Source organism: Arvicola amphibius, chromosome 3, assembly GCF_903992535.2.
Source record: "Arvicola amphibius chromosome 3, mArvAmp1.2, whole genome shotgun sequence".
In the NCBI taxonomy this organism is placed as follows: Eukaryota; Metazoa; Chordata; class Mammalia; order Rodentia; family Cricetidae; genus Arvicola; species Arvicola amphibius.
In genome coordinates this window covers 70,026,211-70,045,607 of record NC_052049.1, presented here as the reverse complement: position 1 = coordinate 70,045,607, position 19,397 = coordinate 70,026,211, and the positions used below count along the sequence as shown (strand labels likewise).

The 19,397-nt window shown below is 39.7% G+C and overlaps 1 protein-coding gene across 6 annotated transcripts in view; it reads left to right on the top strand.

Moving 5' to 3' along the window:
• Mctp1 (multiple C2 and transmembrane domain containing 1) overlaps window positions 1-19,397 on the top strand; it is a 592,391-nt gene that overhangs the window by 21,626 nt on the left and 551,368 nt on the right. The window contains exon 2 of one of the 6 annotated variants that reach the window (XM_038323195.1): window positions 5,968-5,981. The exons of the other annotated variants lie outside the window; for them this stretch is intronic. Coding sequence (XP_038179123.1) covers window positions 5,968-5,981 — 14 coding nt within the window. The remainder of the gene's footprint in view (window positions 1-5,967; window positions 5,982-19,397) is intronic. 6 annotated transcript variants of the gene reach the window in all.

Genomic DNA, 19,397 nt, shown 5'->3' with positions numbered 1-19,397 from the left:
TGGTCTGTGAGGAGGCAGAGTGTCCATGAAGAATTGCTCTATACAGAAGTAGGCTGACATCTTTCTCAGTTAGAGTCTGATATTTAGAACTTGTATAAAAAGTAGGAATCTGAGTAGATGCAAATCTCTTTCTGGAAAGCTGATGGAGGCAGAGGAGGCAATCTGATGTCCCATTGCCAGTGTCCAGGGGACAGATTCTTCCAGGCAGCCGAGTAGAGATGGAAATTGGATTTTCCTCAGTGATCAAAGAATTAGAGTTGTGGAAATGTGAAAACATTTTTTTGTTAATGAGCTTTCAGCTTTGCTCCTGATTCTGGCATAAGAGGAAGTGAAGAACTTCAGAAGTGATTCCGTAAGGAGTTTTGCACTTCCAAATCATTGTTGTTCAGCATCTTTGGAGATTCTTTGTCTCATAATGTCATGTCTGGGCTCTTTTTATTTTTTAATTAATTAATTTTATTTTATTTCTTAAAATTTTATTTATATATATTTTCTTCTCTCTTTTTACCCTACAGGCTCTTTGCATATATATATATATATATATATATATATATATATATATTGCTATATATATTGCTATATATATATATATATATAGGCTTCCAGTTTAGCTTTTTATGGAATTCCCGACTATATAAATAAGTTGGTCTTTGTTTCATGTACTTTCTCTTGTGCCCTTTTCCTTCTGTTTCTTTCTTTTGTCCAAGTCCATTGTGTTCTTGTTTTATCTTTTTATGTTTTATTTTATTATTATCCCATAGAAGCCTGTTTGTTTTCCACTAAGAGACAAAAAGGGGGTGGATATGGACAGGAGGAGAGGTGGAGAGGAACAAGAAGGAGTCGAGAGAGAGGAAACTCTGATCAAGGTTGATGAGTGGATGAGAAAAAAACTATTTTCATTAAAAGGAAAACCCTTTGGGTAGGATGCTCATTGGGTGGCTCTAAAGTATGGTGAAAGGCATAGGGGGTTGTGAAATCTTCTGTTTTCTCAGACATAAGTTCTAACTTTTATATTTTCATATATGACTGATATTCTCATTTATAAAGCTGACTTGCAGGAATTCTTCCAACAAAAAAAGGAAGCCATGAAATATATAAGAGCTTACTATCACATTTACTCAACAGGGATACAGCAGGGAAGGAGGGAACATAAAAATTTCTCATTAGACTACAGCTTACAAAACAGTCAAATCAGAAGTGGCAACATGAGCCTGCCCGCCCGCCATTTACAAATGCTCAGGCAGCAAGTCCTTTAAGTGACTGCTCAAAAACCATAGCAGCTGTGCCCAGTCTACCAATCTGTGCTATGTCTTTCACAGTCAGCTACTATGATGACCAACAGCAGGCTTCCTAACACCCAGACATTACTGCCATATAGAGCAGGAAGTGGCATCTAGCAGACAATCCCAATAACAGTAGCCATGTTCAAGTTAATAGGGTGTTTATAATCAATTTTTACCTCACAGTGGGAGAATGAGGCATAGCTTACTTGTGTTTGTGTGGTTGGTTTGGTTCTTCACCATTTTAAGGGAGTCACAGTCAAGCCAGCACTCTACATCTCAAACGGGGAAGGGCTATAGTAGTAATTCTCCTTGTTTGGTTACATAGACTTTTCATAAGTTAATGAATATAGTGATACAGTCCCCATAATAAAATCAAAATGTGCACAAAATAAATATTGTGTATCATTCTCTCATTGAAGGAAGATCATGATTTCTAAGCCCAGAGTTCAGAACCCTCAGTTGGTACCTCAGTTTTGAAAGGAAATCAGTGGTAATTCTTGGGAAATGAAGATAGCTTCATTATTCAGTAGAAGAAGTAGGGGTGCCTGCTCTAGAGACCCTTTTTCTCCTATCAGTGGTGACAGGAATGGTCCTGGGCTGCTTAATTCTTTGAGCCGCTTTAGTTTTGTTTTGTTTTTGTTTTTGTTTTTTTTTTTTTTGTCTTGGTACTGGATAAAACTGACAATTAAATCAATTCTGTACATGGAGTTAGAAAACCAGAACTCACAGGCAGGGAGCAGAAACCGGAAGCTGCACAAGTTGCCATGCGGCAAGGAATCGTGCCAGGGAAAGCGGCAGTCGTGTGTGCGCTCGGGAAATTTCCAAGTTGTCACACGTAGTGAATTCCGCTGGGTCAGGGGTTCTACAAAAAACTGTTTCGGTAAAAGCAAGCCAAGCGGGCAGTGTTGGGAGACTGTCTGGACTATGGACTGGCCATCCACTCAGTAAGCGAGGAGTCTGAATCCACGTGGGTGCCAAATGAAGAAGGATGCTTAAAGGAATTCCCACACTAGCTCAGAATTGAGAAATAGATAATTATTTAGGGGTAGATTCACAAATCAGAATCCTCTGCTTGAACAGAGATCAGAAACTGAAATCCGCAACTGGAATAGAGAGGCCAGAAATGAGGCCGGAGGCATGCTCTACACTGGCATATATAATATAAAAGGTCATGCCCCAGTGGGTGGGTAACCACTGGCTGTAAGACTTCCTACAGCAGGGTTGCCTTGTCAAGCCTTAATATGAGGGTTTGTACCTAGTCTTAGTGCACCTTGTTGTGCTGCACTCAGTTGACATCATTGAGAGGCCTGAAGTTGTCTGAGGGGGATGGGACCGGGAGAAGTGAAGGGAGGATGTGGAATGTATTATATGAGAAAAGAATAAAGAAAAAGGATAGCTCCATTAGCATTACAGGATTTAAACCTAGCCCATCTGAGGGCTCAGGCCTATAATCTCAGTTTCCCGAGAGGCTAAGGTAGGAAGATCCTGAATTCAAGACTTCTTTGGGCAACTTAACAAAACTTTGTCTCATAAAAGAAGGAGGGGCTTAGACTACAGCTTGGTGGTAGAGCATTTGCCTAGCAGGTGTGAAGCCTTCAGTTCAATCACCAGCACCTCAAAATAAGGTAAATAATTAAAGCAACAGTCACTTCACCACCCATTCTCAATGGATTGGTTCTTACAAGGATATGTAGCTCAGTCTCTGAAAAAGAGGTACAATGTGCCCTCTAATCAGAAGGCATCCGTGGACTGTGCTGTTTGTGAAAGAGACCAAGATACAGGGGAGCCCTAATTTGATCACAATTGGCGTTTCTTCTTAATTTAGAGTTTTATTTTCTAGTGGTTCTTGATTCCTTCTCATATATTTATACATAAAGACTGTTTGGGAGGGTCTGAGAGCAATACAAGAGACATCCTTTATCATAGGGTGTGGCATTTACAGAAGGCTTTGTCAGCAAGTTTTGCTGAGTTTCAGTCACACACAGGGAACCTAAAGGTCTCTTATCTTTTCTGGAGACTCTAGTCTTGTGCCTTGCAGAGCTTTAGGACATCTTAGGGCATCTTAGACTCCCTGCTGATAATAAAACCAGAAAAATTCCTTGCCCCAGGAGATAAATACAGAGATAGTTATCTCCTTTTAAACAGTGGCTGGTCCAATTCCTCTGGTTTACACTACTGGCGTGAATTTGTTCTCATACAGCTCTCTCATAGCCTAGAAATAGATATAGTAGGCTATATGGAAGTTTATGTCTGTGAAGAAAGAGCACTGGTACCAGGAAGTCTTCAAACCTGAATGATAGATGATTTAGTGGGGTGTGAATCTGAGCATTTGTGCTCTGGACCCTGACAGAGGGAAATTCTTTAAAACAGGCGAACTAACCCAGGCTTAGCCAGGTCTTAACTTTAAGTCAGAGTTTCTGCTTGAGGGAGCAACCTAGGGAAAGAGACCTGAGTATAGATGGGGTAGAATGTGGACATGCTGGAGAGTGAAAGGTTTCTGCCCCCCCGATTAAGCCTCTCCACAGCAATAAAAATCAGACCAAATCAAGCTGAATTAGAAAAAGCTCAGGTTTAATGGGTAAAATGCTGCTTGATGGTCTTCTATCCCTCCCATCCCCGCAAGAGAGGAGACAGGGAGAGAGACTGAAAAACCATGTGTCTGTTTTCTGCAGGGCAGTTTAAATACCCTGTGGGCATGGTCTCAAGCATCTCTGGGGAACGGGTTATCATTTGACAAACTTTCTGAGATGCGGCAGGATTTGAAGAGAAATGGGGAAAAGCCTTGAGGTGAAACTTCCACTAGAACATAGAGTATGTGTGGTATACCAGAAGTCAGCAGGTCAGTGGCTGTGTTGACTGCCTGTGATATGCCAGGAGATGAGGCTTGGGAATGAAGGAAGTCCAGTGTAATTTCTATCATGACGCATACATTTGAGGTCTCCTCAGCCCAGGAATCAGGAATCTTCCTGAATCTTGGCAGTTGACAGAACTCCAGTCTTACCGGATTAGGGTGGCTCTGGCTTGCACCTGGAGAAAATAGGAAGACTAGGTCCAAGGCCTCTCTGTCTTTGTCTCCCCATCTCCTTCCTTCTTCCGGAATGTATTAGGCATCCTGGCTCCCAGTTGGCTGTTTTTCCCATCATGGTCCCTGCTTTTACAATTTGATCTTGCTTCCTTGGGTGAAGCTATAAGAAGAGCATTCTATCTTGCTCCTGAACCACCCCAATACAGGAAGTCAGAGGCTGTGTGTGCTTCATAGATAAGTTCTCCTTTTCACAATTTCTCTGCATCACATCTTCATGGTCTAAAAATAATCACTTGTGGTTAGTCTGTAGTAAGAGGAGCAGGCTGTGTCCCACCACCCTGCTAGCTTAACCCCCAAAATAACCACACAGAAATTGTATTAATTAAATTATTGCCTGGCCCATTAGCTCTAGCCTCTTATTGGCTAACTCTCATATCTTGATTAACCCATTTCTATTAAATCTGTGTATCACCACGTGACTGTGGGTTACCGGCAAGATTCTAACCTATATCTATCTCAGGCTGGAGATTCATAACATCTCCCATGTTGCCTTCTTCCTCCCAGAATTCTATTCTGTCTTCCCCGCCTACCTGAGTTCCACCCTATCAACTAGGCCAAGGCAGTTTCTTTAATAACCAATGAAAGCAACACCGATACAGAAGGGCCTCCTACACCATTAGTCTTTTGTCTTATGGATGCCTTTTAGATGATAGATACCTTATGAGTGTGAAATCCATTTGAGTTCTGTAAAACTTTCCCAGAATGAAGAAAGGTTTCAAAACAAATTCTAATTATTAGGAAAGGTAGAACGGTATGACATAAGAATTGGTCATACTTAATCTTACATGTTTATTGAGGAGGTTTACTCTGTCATCTTGCTAAAGGATGTATAAGGGAACTAATTAACTGGAATTTTAAATATTTTGTCTGCCTGAGCTTTTCCCTCATTGGTATGACTACTTCACAGAAACATTATTTTTTAAGTTTTAAACAGACAGACAAAATTGCTCAAAATATAGATATTCTAACTCAATTTCCAGGTATAAGACATTCACAAAGTTCTGCACTGGACTTTTCTGCTGAGTACTGAGTCTTTATCCAATTATTAGTCAGTTATTATTATTTATGTTACATTTCCTTCCACTTTCTTTTTTTTTCATGGTTTATTTTTTTTTCATATTTAAAAATTTCCATCTCCTTCCCTCCTGCTCCCCCCTCCCTCCCCTCCTCCTCCCCCTTCCCTCCCCTCCTTCTCCCCCTTCCCTCCCCTCCCCTCCACCGATACCTCCCCTCCTTCCTTCTCAAGGCCAAGGAGCCATCAGGGTTCCCCACTCTATGCTAAGACCAATGTCCTCCCAACTCCCCCCAGGTCCAGGAAGGTGATCGATCAAGCTGAGAAGGCTCCCACAGAGCCCGTCCATGCAGAAGAATCAGAGCCCAGCGCCATTGTCCTTTGCTTCTCAGTCAGCCCCCGCTGTTGGCCACATTCAGAGAGACGGGTTTGGTCGCATTATCCATCAGTCCCATTCCAACTGGAGTTGGTGATCTCCCATTAGTTCTGTCCCACCGTCTCCTTGAGTGAACGCACCCCTCTCGTTCCTGACTTTCTCTCTCAAGTTCTCGCTCCTTCTGCTTCTCATCAGGACCTTGGGAGCTCAGTCCAGTGCTCCAAAGTGGGGCTCAGTCACCTTCCCCATCTGTCGCCAGCTGGAGGTTCCCTCACGGTCCTGACTTTCTTTCTCATGTTCTCTCTCCTTCTGCTCCTCATCAGGACCTTGGGAGCTCATTCCGGTGCTCCAATGTGGGGCTCTGTCATTTTCTTCATCTATCGTCAGGTAGAGGTTCTATGGTGATATGCAAGAAATTCATCAGTATGGCTATAGGAACTGGCCTTTTCAGGCTCCCTCTCCTCAGCTGCCCAAGGAACTAACTGGGGGCATCTCCCTGGAAACCTGGGAACCCCTCTAGGGTCAAGTCTCTTGACAACCCTCAGGTAGCTCCTTAAATTAAGATATTTGCTTCCCTGCTCCCATATCCACCCTTCCTATATCCCAAGCACCCCATTCCTCTGAGCTCCCCCCGTTCTCCCCTTCACACTTTTCTCCTCCCATCTTCCCTTGGCCCAGTCTTGCCCAACCCTCAAGTTCCCAATTTTGCCTGGCGATCGTGTCTACTTCCAATATCCAGGAGGATTACTATATCTTTTTTTGGGAGTTCACCTTCTTATTATCTTCTCAAGGATCCCAAATTTATAGGCTCGATGTCCTTTAATTATGGCTAGAAACCGAATATGAGTGAGTACATCCCATGTTCATCTTTTTGGGTCTGGGTTACCTCACTCAGAATAGTGTTTTCTATTTCCATCCATTTGCCTGCAAAATTCAAGATGTCATTGTTTTTTACCGCTGAGTAGTATTCTAGCATGTATATATTCCACAGTTTCTTCATCCATTCTTCCACTGAAGGGCATCTAGGTTGTTTCCAGGATCCGGCTATTACAAATAATGCTGCTATGAACATAGATGAGCATATGCTTTTGTTGTATGATTGGGCATCTCTTGGGTAGATTCCCAATAGTGGAATTGCTGGGTCCTGGGGTAGGTTGATCCCGAATTTCCTGAGAAACCGCCACACTGCTTTCCAAAGTGGTTGCACAAGTTTGCATTCCCACCAGCAATGGATGAGTGTACCCCTTACCCCACAACCTCTCCAGCAAAGGTTATTATTGGTGTTTTGGATTTTAGCCAATCTGACAGGTGTAAGATGATATCTCAAAGTTGTTTTGATTTGCATTTCCCTGATAGCTAGGGAGGTTGAGCATGACCTTAAGTGTCTTTTGGCCATTCGAACTTCTTCTGTTGAGAATTCTCTGTTCAGTTCAGCGCCCCATTTTTTAATTGGGTTAATTGGCATTTTACCGTCTAGTCTCTTGAGTTCCTTATATATTTTAGAGATCAGACCTTTGTCAGTTGCAGGGTTGGTGAAGATCTTTTCCCAGTCAGTAGGCTGCCTTTGTGTCTTAGTGACAATGTCCTTTGCTTTACAGAAACTGCTCAACTTCAGGAGGTCCCATTTATTCAATGTTGCCCTTAAAGTCTGTGCAGCTGGGGTTATGCGTAGGAAACGGTTCCCTGTGCCCATTTGTTGTAGAGTACTTCCCACTTTCTCCTCTATCAAGCTCAATGTGTTCAAATTAATATTGAGGTCTTTAATCCATTTGGACTTGAGTTTTGTGCATGGTGATAGATATGGGTCTACTTTCATTCTTCTACAGGTTGACATCCAGTTATGCCAGCACCATTTGTTGAAGATGCCCTCTTTCTTCCATTGTGTACTTTTGGCTCCTTTATCAAAAATCAGGTGTTCATAGGTTTGTGGTTTAAGATCCGGGTCTTCTATATGATTCCATTGGTCAACCTCTCTGTTTTTATGCCAATACCAAGCCGTTTTCAATACTGTAGCTTTGTAATAGAGTTTGAAGTCATGGATGGTAATGCCTCCAGAAGAACCTTTATTGTATAAGATTTTTTTGGCTATCCTGGGTTTCTTGTTTTTCCATATAAAGTTGATTATTGTCCTCTCAATCTCTGTGAAGAATTTTAATGGGACCTTGATTGGGATTGCATTGAATCTATAGATTGCTTTTGGTAGAATTGCCATTTTTACTATGTTGATCCTCCCAATCCACGAGCAGGGGAGATCCTTCCATTTTCTGGTATCCTCTTCAATTTCTTTCTTCAAAGACTTAAAGTTCTTGTCAAATAAATCCTTCACTTCCTTGGTTAGAGATACTCCCAGATATCTTATGCTATTTGTGGCTATTGTGAAAGGTGATACTTCTCTGATTTCCCTCTCTGCTTCCTTATCCTTTGTGTATAGGAGGGCGACTGATTTTTTGGAGTTGATCTTGTAACCTGCCACGTTACTGAAGGAGTTTATCAGCTGTAGGAGTTCTTTGGTGGAGTTTTTGGGGTCGCTTATGTATACTATCATATCATCTGCAAATAATGAAAGTTTAACTTCTTCCTTTCCAAATTGAATCCCCTTGATTCCCTTATGTTGTCTTATTGCTACTGCTAGAACTTCAAGCACTATATTGAAGAGATAAGGAGAGAGTGGACAGCCTTGTCGTGTTTCTGAATTTAGTGGGATAGCCTTGAGTTTCTCTCCGTTTAATTTGATGTTAGCTGTCGGCTTGCTGTAAATAGCTTTTATTATATTTAGGAATGACCCTTGTATCCCTAATCTCTCCAAGACCTTTATCATAAAAGGGTGCTGAATTTTGTCAAATGCTTTTTCAGCATCTAATGAGATGACCATATGGTTTTTTTCCTTCAGTTTGTTTATATGATGGATTACATTGATAGATTTTCGTATGTTGAACCAGCCCTGCATCTCTGGGATGAAGCCTACTTGATCGTAATGGATAATTTTTCTAATGTGTTCTTGGATTCAGTTTGCCAGTATTTTATTGAGAATTTTTGCGTCAATGTTCATGAGTGAGATTGGCCTGTAATTCTCTTTCTTGGTTGAGTCTTTGTGTGGTTTAGGTATCAGGGTAACTGTAGCTTCATAGAAGGAATTTGGCAGTGACTCTTGTGTTTCTATATTATGAAATACCTTAAGGAGTATAGGTATTAGGTCTTCTTGGAAGTTCTGGTAGAATTCCGCATTGAAACCATCTGGTCCTGGGCTCTTTTTGGTAGGGAGGTTTCTGATAACAGTTTCTAATTCTTCGCGACTAACAGGACGATTTAGAGCATTTACCTGGTCCTGGTTTAACTTTGGTATATGGTATTTATCTAAAAAACTGTCCATTTCTTTTATATTTTCCAATTTTGTGGCATACAGGCTTTTGTAGTAAGATCTAATGATTTTCTGAATTTCCTCTGTGTCTGTGGTTATGTCCCCCTTTTCATTTCTGATCTTATTAATTTGCGTGTTCTCCCTCTGCCGTTTGATTAGTTTGGCTAAGGGTTTGTCAATCTTGTTGATTTTCTCCAAGAACCAGCTTCTTGTTTCATTGATTCTTTGGATTGTTTTCTGTGTTTCTATTTTGTTGATTTCTGCCCTCAATTTGATTATTTCCAGTCTTCTACTTCTCCTAGGTGAGTCTGCTTCTTTTTTTTCCAGAGCTTTCAGGTGTGCTGTTAAGTCACCAATGAGCGCTTTCTCCATTTTCTTTAAGTGGGCACTTAGTGCTATGAACTTTCCTCTTAGCAATGCTTTCATTGTGTCCCATAGGTTTGAGTATGTTGTGTCTTTGTTTTCATTAAATTCAAGAAAGACTTTAATTTCTTTCTTTATTTCTTCCTTGACCCAGGTGTGGGTCAGTAGTTGACTGTTCAGTTTCCATGAGTTTGTGGGCTTTTTGGGGGTAGCATTGTTGTTGAATTCTAATTTTAATCCATGGTGATCCGATAAGACACAGGTGGTTACTAATATTTTTTTGTAACTGTGGAAGTTTGCTTTGTTACCAAGTATATGGTCAATTTTCGAAAAGGTTCCATGAGCCGCAGAGAAGAAGGTATATTCTTTCCTATTTGGGTGGAATGTTCTATAGATGTCTGTTAAGTCCATTTGGTTCATTACCTCCATTAAGTCTTTCAATTCTCTGTTAGATTTCTGTCTGATTGACCTGTCCATTGGTGAGAGAGGAGTGTTGAAGTCTCCAACTATTAGTGTGTGTGGTTTGATGGCTGCCTTGAGTTCTAGAAGTGTTTCTTTTACATAAGTGGGAGCTTTTATATTAGGGGCATAGATATTCAGGATTGAGACTTCATTCTGATGGATTTTTCCTGTTATGAGTATAAAGTGTCCCTTTCCATCTCTTCTGATTGATTTTAGTTTGAAGTTAACTTTGTTGGAAATTAGAATGGCCACACCCGCTTGTTTCTTAGGGCCATTTGCTTGATAAACCTTTTCCCAACCCTTTACTCTGAGTAGATGTCTGTCTTTGTGGTTGAGGTATGTTTCTTGTAAACAGCAAAATGTTGGATTCTGTTTTCGTATCCAGTCTCTTAGCCTGTGCCTTTTTATAGGTGAATTGAGTCCATTGATATTAAGTGATATTAATGACCAGTGGTTGTTAACTCAGTCATTTTTAGTAGTAGAGTTTGTGTGTTTCCCTTCTTCTAGTTGTGCTGGTGAAGGGTCGCTAGATGCCTGAGTTATTGTGGGCATTGTTGGACTCCTTGGTTTGTGATTTTCCTTCTATTACTTTCTGCAAGGCTGGATTTGTGGCTGCGTATTGTTTAAATCTGTTTTTGTCCTGGAATATCTTGTTTTCTCCATCAATGGTGAATGCAAGCTTTGCTGGGTATAATAGTCTAGGCTTGCATCCATGTTCCCTTAGTGTCTGTAGCACATCTATCCAAGCTCTTCTGGCTTTCATGGTTTCCATTGAGAAATCAGGTGTAATTCTGATAGGTTTCCCTTTATATGTTACTTGACCTTTTTCCTTTGCAGCTCTTAATATCTGTTCTTTATTCTGTATGTTTTGTGTTTTGATTATTATATGGCGTGGGGATGCTTTCTTTTGATCCAGTCTATTTGGTGTTCTGTAGGCTTCTTGTACCTTCATAGGAACATCCTTCTTTAGGTTGGGGAAGTTGTCTTCTATAATTTTGTTGAATATGTTTTCTGGGCCTTTGAGTTGTAATTCTTCTCCTTCTTCTACCCCAATTATTCTTAGGTTTGGTCTTTTCATGGTGTCCCAGATTTCCTGAATGTTTTGTGTTAAGAATTTGTTAGATTTGTTTAGTTCTTTAATCTGTGAGTTTATTTCCTCTATAGTATCTTCAGAGTCCGAGATTCTTTCTTCCATCTCTTGTATTCGGTTGGAAATACTTGTCTCTGAAGTTTCTGTTCGTTTACTCAGAGTTTCCATTTCCAGTCATCCCTCAGATTGTGTTTTCTTCAATACCTCCATTTCATTTATCAGGTCTTGTACTCTTTCCCTTACCTGTTTGATTGCTTTTTCTTGTTTTTCTTGTTTTTCTTGGGTATCTTTGAGAGATTTGTTTATTTCGTCTACCTTTTTGTTTGTCATCTCCATTTCTTTATGGCAGTTTTTTACCTCCTGTTTAAGGTCCTCTATTATTTTCATAAAGTACTGTTTAAGGTCGGTTTCTTCTATATCTTCTGGGGTAGGGTGTTCAATTCTTCTTGTTTCGGGATGTCTGGCTTGTGGTGATGTCATGTTGCCTTTCATGTTGTTGGAGGAGCTCCTGCTTTGGCGCCTGCCCATCTCTTCCTTCAAAGGGAGCCCGGAGGCGTTTGGTGTCCTAGACCAATCTTTGCTGTGACTGAAACTGGTTGGATCTCCCCAGTGCCAGAGGAGGACCTATTCCTTGCGACACAATCTGAAGAAGCCCGCACTCCCTTGCAGGAATCCTCAGACCTGCCTGGAGGCCCGAGTCTGACCCCTTTGGGTGGATGGCCTTAGAACAGGAGCAGGACACCTGAGAACACTAGGGAAAGCTTGGGAGACACATGGACGGGAGAAACAGACACAAGCCTGCAGAGGGAAGTGGGGGTAGGGGGTCTGTGCTCTCTTCCAGGGCAGGTTGCCCCAGGGTCCGCATTCACTCACCAGTTCAGATGGAATGTCAGTGCACAGGATCAGGGATTCCAGGCAGCCCAGGGTCGCAGCCCAGACAAAAGGGCCAAGGTGGGGGCAGGGCGGGATGGAATACCACACAGCAAACCTGGCAGCACAATCTGAAGGAGCCCGCACCCCTCCGCAAGAATCCTCAGACCTGCCTGGAGGCCAGAGTCTGACCCCTTTGTGTGGATGGCCTTAGAACTGGAGCAGGACACCCCAAAGAATGATGGATCCTCTGGCAGACTGTCAGGTCCCCTTGCAGGCCAAGCAGCTCTCAGACAGAGGCCTACCTTGCCCCGGGCAGTCAAATGAAGGAGGGGACCTCCCACCGTTCTGGGTGCACTCAATTCCAGGTCCCCAGAGCCCAAACAGGCTGAGCTGTGGGATTTTGTGGCCCCAAAGACGGGAGGATGAGGCAGGGGGAGGGGGGGAGGATTCTGGGTGCAAGCTGGGAAGGGACAGGGAGAGAGAGGCGGTATCCGGGGAGAATAACCCCTGCAGGAAGAGCAGGAAGTGTGCTTGGGGCAGGGGGAGTTGTGGAGTGTAGGTGGTCCCTCCTCCTTCCACTTTCTAAAATCAATTATAATTGAGAATACCAGTGGCTTGCATATGTTTTTGTTTGTTTGCTTTGAGGTAAGGTCTTATGTAGCACAGACTGATATGTAGTTGAGACTTTGGACTTCTCCTGTCTCCACATACCAAGGTCTAGGATCACAAATGTTTGTCACCATGCTTAGCTTGCTTTGGGCATATTTCAAAGTTCTTTGTGGAGTACTTCTCTCTAGGAAGTAAGAGCTGAAAGTAGTGGGCACTTCCTTCCCCTTTTGGACCTAAAGTGAGTAATGTGTTACCGGAAGATTGAGTTGGAGAGTTTCAGGCTACAATTCTCTCATATAAAATGAATTTGTGACTGACCTTGTCACTAGTTTGATGCTCTCCTCTCATCCCATTGTGCCGGTCCATGTCCATCTCTTGGTTGCTTACTATGGACTCTGATATTAATAGATACGCTTCCACAGGGATTTGCCATTGGCCACAGGAAAGTGCCTGCCTTTGACCTCCGGAAAGAGACTCAGCAAAGCTGTGTCCCCAGAAGGGCGGGAAGCTGTGTGATGGATTTCTAAAGGAGGCCTGATTATCACCCTCAGTTTAGTGCAACAGCAGTTTCACCTATAAAATTCCCCATATCTCAGGGCATTTCACTGCCGTGTCCATAAACAGGTTACACCATTTTGTATATATTTTCTGGATGTTGACAAGGAACTCAGTCGGATTCACACTGTTGTTGAATTTACAGTGATCTCTATGTTTTGGGAAGAAACAATTAAATGTCATGGAAACAATGACAACAGTTCTGGAGGACATGGAGACAGATGGACATTTTAAAACAATCAAGGGAAGTTTTGTTGGCAGGGTTATACCTAGTTATAAAATGATACCCATGGGTTGATAAGGAAACACAGATGTGACAGAGAAGTTGAGCATTAGATGGCACCAGTGTACAGAGAAATTAAATGAAGATTGATAATACTACCAAAAAATCCTTGAAAATAATTTTTTAACAAAAAGCATTTTTAAAAAGCCACCAAACTATCTTTACTTTCAGCAGTGAAATCACACTGTGGTTGCAGACTTAAGGACTGTAAAAAACTACTATCTAAGAACCTGAAGTAACTAAAGTTCATGATAGTTCCTCATAGATTCCCCACACAAAGCTCATGAAAAGGTCCTTAGTTATCAAATAGAGGAATTCTGTAAATTAAAGGAGATGTGTTAGTCACAACTCTTATAAAAGGAAGCATTTAGTTGTGGCCATGCTTACAGTTTCAGAGGTTCATACAGGTAAGCACTGCAGCTGTCGCTGAGAGCTACATCCTGATCTGTAGGTTGAGGAAGAGAGAACCAGACTTAACCTGCCATGGACTTTTGGAAGCTCAAAGCCCACCCCTAGTAATAAACTTCCTCTACAAGGCCACACCTACTCCAACAAGGCCACACCTCTTAATCCTTCGAATCCTTTTAAACAGCTCCACTCCCTGGTGACTAAGCATTCAAATACATGAATTTATGGGGTCATTCTTATTCATACCACTACAAGAATGGTGGGTATTCCTTTAGTCAAGGGTCGCCAATGGCTGACTGCTCTTTTTAGCAGCATTTTTGTCTGATACCCAACAGTGTTCGGTCATGTATTTGTAGAATAAATGAATAATGGTCAAGACTCAGAGTTGAAGGAAGTTCTGCATCTTTCGTTCCCATCTTCTTTTGCATCTTTTCTGGAAGTTTTTGTTACTATATATTTTTCTTAATGGGATATACCTCAGGAAAGTTTCCCCAATATGATGTGATTTCAGTTTGTTTGAACTGACTACTATCAGCAAGTGAATTTTACCTTGAAAAAATAGGATGGGCTTCTGGTATCTATTGCAGGAACAAGATCACATACATAACCCAAAACACAAGCAGAATTTTTCACTGTTGAGTAACTCTTCTGGAAAATTGAAAAGTGTTTAAATTTCTAATAATTAGAAATACGGAAATAATTATAATAAATATTCCATTATTGCCTCAATAGGTTTTAAAACATATATTTTCTCTGTAAATATCAGTTCAAAAGTATCAAGGAAAATATGAAAAAGTTTTATTTATTGATGAATTTGGCAATTTTTGGATTTTAATGTTTTTCTGGTTGTTTTAGCATTAGAAAAATCTAAAAAGAAATTTGGTTTTGGTCTCATAAAATTGAATTAATTTTCAGTTGTTTTTGTAATACTGTAGAAAATTCTGTTTGCATAATTGATTTTTTACACATTTTAATAGTCTAGCATAGGTAAAATTTAATTTACATTATATTGTTGGAATATTTTTGTTCTATATATTAACAGTATACATTTATTCTATAAAATGATGGGCTTCTTGGTGACATTTTCATACATTTCATATAGAAAGTTTTTTATAATATTTGACTCCCTACTACCCACCCCTGCTGCTACTCATCCTTTTTTTTCCTTATCACCCTCTGCTACTTTTGTGTTTCTGTGCATGTGATCAACTGAGTTTGATGAGGTCTGTTTGAATGAACATGAACAAAAGGCTTTAAACATGTCAGTCATCAGTTGGTTACTCCCACCATTTCTATGCTCTCTTTACCCCAACACATCTTGTATGCAGGACAAATTGTAGGTCAAAATTTTTGTGGTTGGGTTGGTGTCTCAGATCCTCCACTGGAGGTCTTGTCTGATTACAGAAAATGACTGGTTCTGGTTTTGTATCCCCTATTTCTAGGAATCTTAATTAGGGTCATCCTTATAGATTGTTGGGGTTTTTTTTTTTATTGCTCTGGGTTTCTAGCTTATTGCAGCGATGTCTTCAGATTCCAGTTGTTTCTTTTAGTAGTCTCTTCCTCCATCCTCCCACCACCTGATCCTTCCTTTTTCCATCACCAATCCCTTTCCAAATCCCTCACCCTACCCCCCGGCAATTTCCATTCTATTCTCCTTCACAATGAGATTCATGCATCTTCTTCTTGAGGCCTTCTTGTTACTTAGCCTCTCTAGGTCTGTGGATTGTAGTATGGTTATCCTTTACTTTATAGCTAATAATCACTTATGAGTGAGTACATACCATGCTTGTCTTTCTGGGTCTAGGATACCTCCTTCAGGATGATCTTTTCTAGTTCCAGCCATTTGCCTGCAAATTTCATTATGTTACTATTTTTATTGGCTGAGTATTATTTCATTGTGTAAATGTACATTTTCTTTATCCATTTTTTAGTTGAGGGACATCTAGGTTGTTTCCAGTTTCTGGCTATGAATAAAGTTGCTGTTAACATCGTTGTGCAAGTATCCTTATGATATGGTGAACTATCCTTTGCGTATATGACCAGGAATGGTATAGATGGATCACAAGATAGATTAACTTTCAATTTTCTGAGAAACCTCCATATTGATTTCCAAAATTCTACAAAAGTTTGCACTCTCACCAACAGTGAAGGAGTGTTCTCTTGCTCCACATCCTCTTCAGCATCAACTGTAACTTGTATTTTTGATCTTAGACATTCTGACAGGTGTAATATGGAATCTATGTCATTTTGTTTGCATTTTTATGATAATTAAGAATGTTGAACATTTCTTTTAAGTGTTTCTCAGTCATTTGAGATTCTTTTCTTGAGAACTCTCTGTTTATATCTGTACCCCATTTTTAATTGAATTATTTGGTTTGTTGAAATCTAGTTTCTTGAGTTCTTTATATATTTTGGATATTACCCCTCTGTCAGATGTGAGGTTAGTGAAAATCTTTTTGCATTTTGTCGGCTGCCTTTTTGTCCTATTGACAGGGTTGTTGTGGGGACCCCAAAGTGTAAGCCTCATTCCACCTTGTCTGAAGGTCAGAGAGTTTGAGCTTATTTCATTTCTTTCAAAGTCATTGACAACAGGTGTGGCTACAAAACAAGGTATCTTTCCTGACCTAGGGTGTGGTTACTCGGTGTTTGGGACATTAATATAGAGGTATATCCAAAACATCAAATGCTTTACTCAGGGATTAATGGCTTGATGTCTTAAGTATTGAAGCAAGTAACAGTTCTGATTATCCTTTGTGTCTTGTTAAAGCAGTCTTTTACCTTCTTACACCCCTTTTGTATTAGAGTATAAAAATATATGAAAAATAAATGCAGGCAAACTCAGAACTCAGAGGTCAAAACTTAGAATTCAGTATTCACTGAGTTGCCCTCTAGATACTATCCTATGTCTCTGTGTTTCTTTTTTATCTCTGTTCCTCCTACCTAACATTTTTAATCCTCACATCCGTACCCTAGAATATACAAATCCTCGATGGCTGGACCATGGCAGGAGTTACCCCCAAAATGTGGTTTATGATAGGTACTTTTCTTTAGAGAAGCTTTTCAGTTCTACAAGGTCACAATCAATAATTGTCAATCCTAGTATCTGGGCAATTAATTGTTGTTCTGTTCAGGAAGTTGTCTCATTTGTCAATGCATTCCAAGCTATTCCTTATTTTGTTTTCTGTGAGACTCAGTGTATCTGGTTTCATGTTGATATCTTTGATCCACTTGAACTTGAGTTTTGTGCAGGGTGATAGATACAAATCTATTTGCATTCTTCTACATGCAGAGATCCGCTTAGACCAGAACTATTTGTTGAAATGCTTTCTGTTTTCCATCATATAATTTTGTCTTCTTTGCCAAAAGTCAGTTTTTCATACATGTTTGAATGTACTTCTGAGTTTTCAATTGCATTCCATTGATCAATCTGTCTGTTTTTATGCCCATATCATGTGATATTTATTATTTGTTCCATAGTGCAAGCATACTATTGCTTGAAATCAGGAATGGTAATACCTTTAGAAGTTCTTTTATTGCACAAGAATCATTTAGCTCTCCTGGGGTTTTTGTTTTTCCATATGAAGTTGAGTATTTTTCTTTCAATGTCTGTGAAGAATTGTGATGGAATTTTGACGAGGATTACATTGGGTTCATAGATTGATTTTGGTAACACAGTTTTACTATGTTAACTCTACCAATACATGAGCATAGGAGATCTTTCCATCGTCTGCTATCTTCTCCAGTTTCTTTTTTCAAATACTTGAGGTTCTTGTCATACAGGTCTTTTACTTGTTTGGTTAGAGTTATCCCAAAATATTTTGTATTATTTGTGACTATTGTAAAGGGTGTTGTTTATCTAATTTCTTTCTCAGCTCATTTATCATTTCTATATAGGAATACTAGTGATTTTGTATAGCTAATTTTGTGTTCAGTCACTTCACTGAAGGGGTTTTTCAACTGTAGGAGTTCTCTGGTAGAATTTTGGGGGTCACTTATGTATACTATCATATCATCTGCAATTGGTGAAACTTTGACTTCTTCCATTCCAATTCATATCCCCCAATCTCTTTCAGTTGTCCTTGTATTTGTTGAGACTTGCTTTGTGACTGAATATATGGTCAATTTTGGAAAAGGTTGGTGAGGTTCTTAGAAAAGTTATACTCTTTTGTGTTTGGGGTAAATATTCTATAGATATTGGTTAGGCCCATTAGAGTTATAAGGCTTGTTTGTTCCATTATTTCTCTCTTTAGTATCAGTCTGGACAATATGTCCTTTGGCACTAGTCAGGTATTGAAGTCCCACTATTTTTTTTTGAAGTCCCACTATTAATGTGTAGAGTTTGATGTCTGATTTAAATTTTAGTAATGTTTCTTTTACAAATGTGTGTCCTTGCTTTTGGTGCATAGGTATTCAGAACTGACACATCACTCTGGTGGATCTTTCCTTTAATGAGTATGAAGTATCCTTCTATATCTTTTTTTAATTAATTTTGGTTTGAAGTCTATTTTGTTAGATATTAAGCTAGCAATGCCAGCTTGCTTCTTGGTTGATTTGGTTGGACAATCTCTTTCCAACTATTTGCTCTAAGGTAACGTCTATCTTTGAGGTTGAGGCACATTTCTTGTATGCAGCAAAATGATCTATCCTGTTTTACTATCCATTCTGTTAGCCTGCATCTTTTTATTGGTAAATTGCATATATTGATATTGAGAGATATTAATAACCACTGATTGTTAATTCCATTTATTATGTTGTTGTTGGTGGTTGTGGTAGTGTGTTTATTTCCTTTCTTTGGGTTTTGCTGGTGTGAGATTATCTATTGCCCTGGAGATTCATAGATGTACTTAAATTCCTTGGGTTGGAGTTTTTCTTCTAGAATCTTCCATAGAGATTGATTTGTGGATAAATATTGATTAAGTTTGATGTTATCATGAAATATTTTGTTTTGTTCATCTATGATGACCGAAAGCTTTCCTGGGTATAGTAGTCAGGGATGGCATCCATGATCTCTTAGAGTCTGCAGCACATTGGTCCAGGCCCTTCTGACTTTTTAGAGTGTCTGTTGAGAAGTCAAGGATAATTCATATAGATGTACCATTATTTGTTACTTAGTCTTTTTTTCTTGAAGCTTTTAATATTCTTTGTTTGTTTGGTATGTTTAATGTTTTGATTATTATATGGCATGGAGACTTTCTTTTTTGATAAAATCTATTTGGTGTTCTGTAAGCTTCTTATACCTTTATAGGTATGTCCTTTTTTAATTTAAAGAATGTCTCTCCTATGATTTTGTTAAATATATTGTCTGGGTTATTATGATGAGATCCTTCTCCTTCTTCTATCCCTTTATTCTTAGGTTTGATCTTTTCATGGTGTCCCAAATTTTCTGAAAATTTTAAGGGGATTTTTAGATTTAACTTTTTCTTTGACCAATGAGTCTATTTCTTCTATTGTATCTTCAACAGCTGAAATTTTTTTCTGTTTCATCTCTTGTATTCTGTTGTTGATGCTTGCATCTAGTTCCTGTTAACTTACCCAGATTTTACATTTCCTGAATTCCCTCAGTTTGTGTATTCTTTATTGCTACAATTTGACCACCCACTCTACCCTTGGGAATGTGGGTGTTGTATTCTTAAATTTACT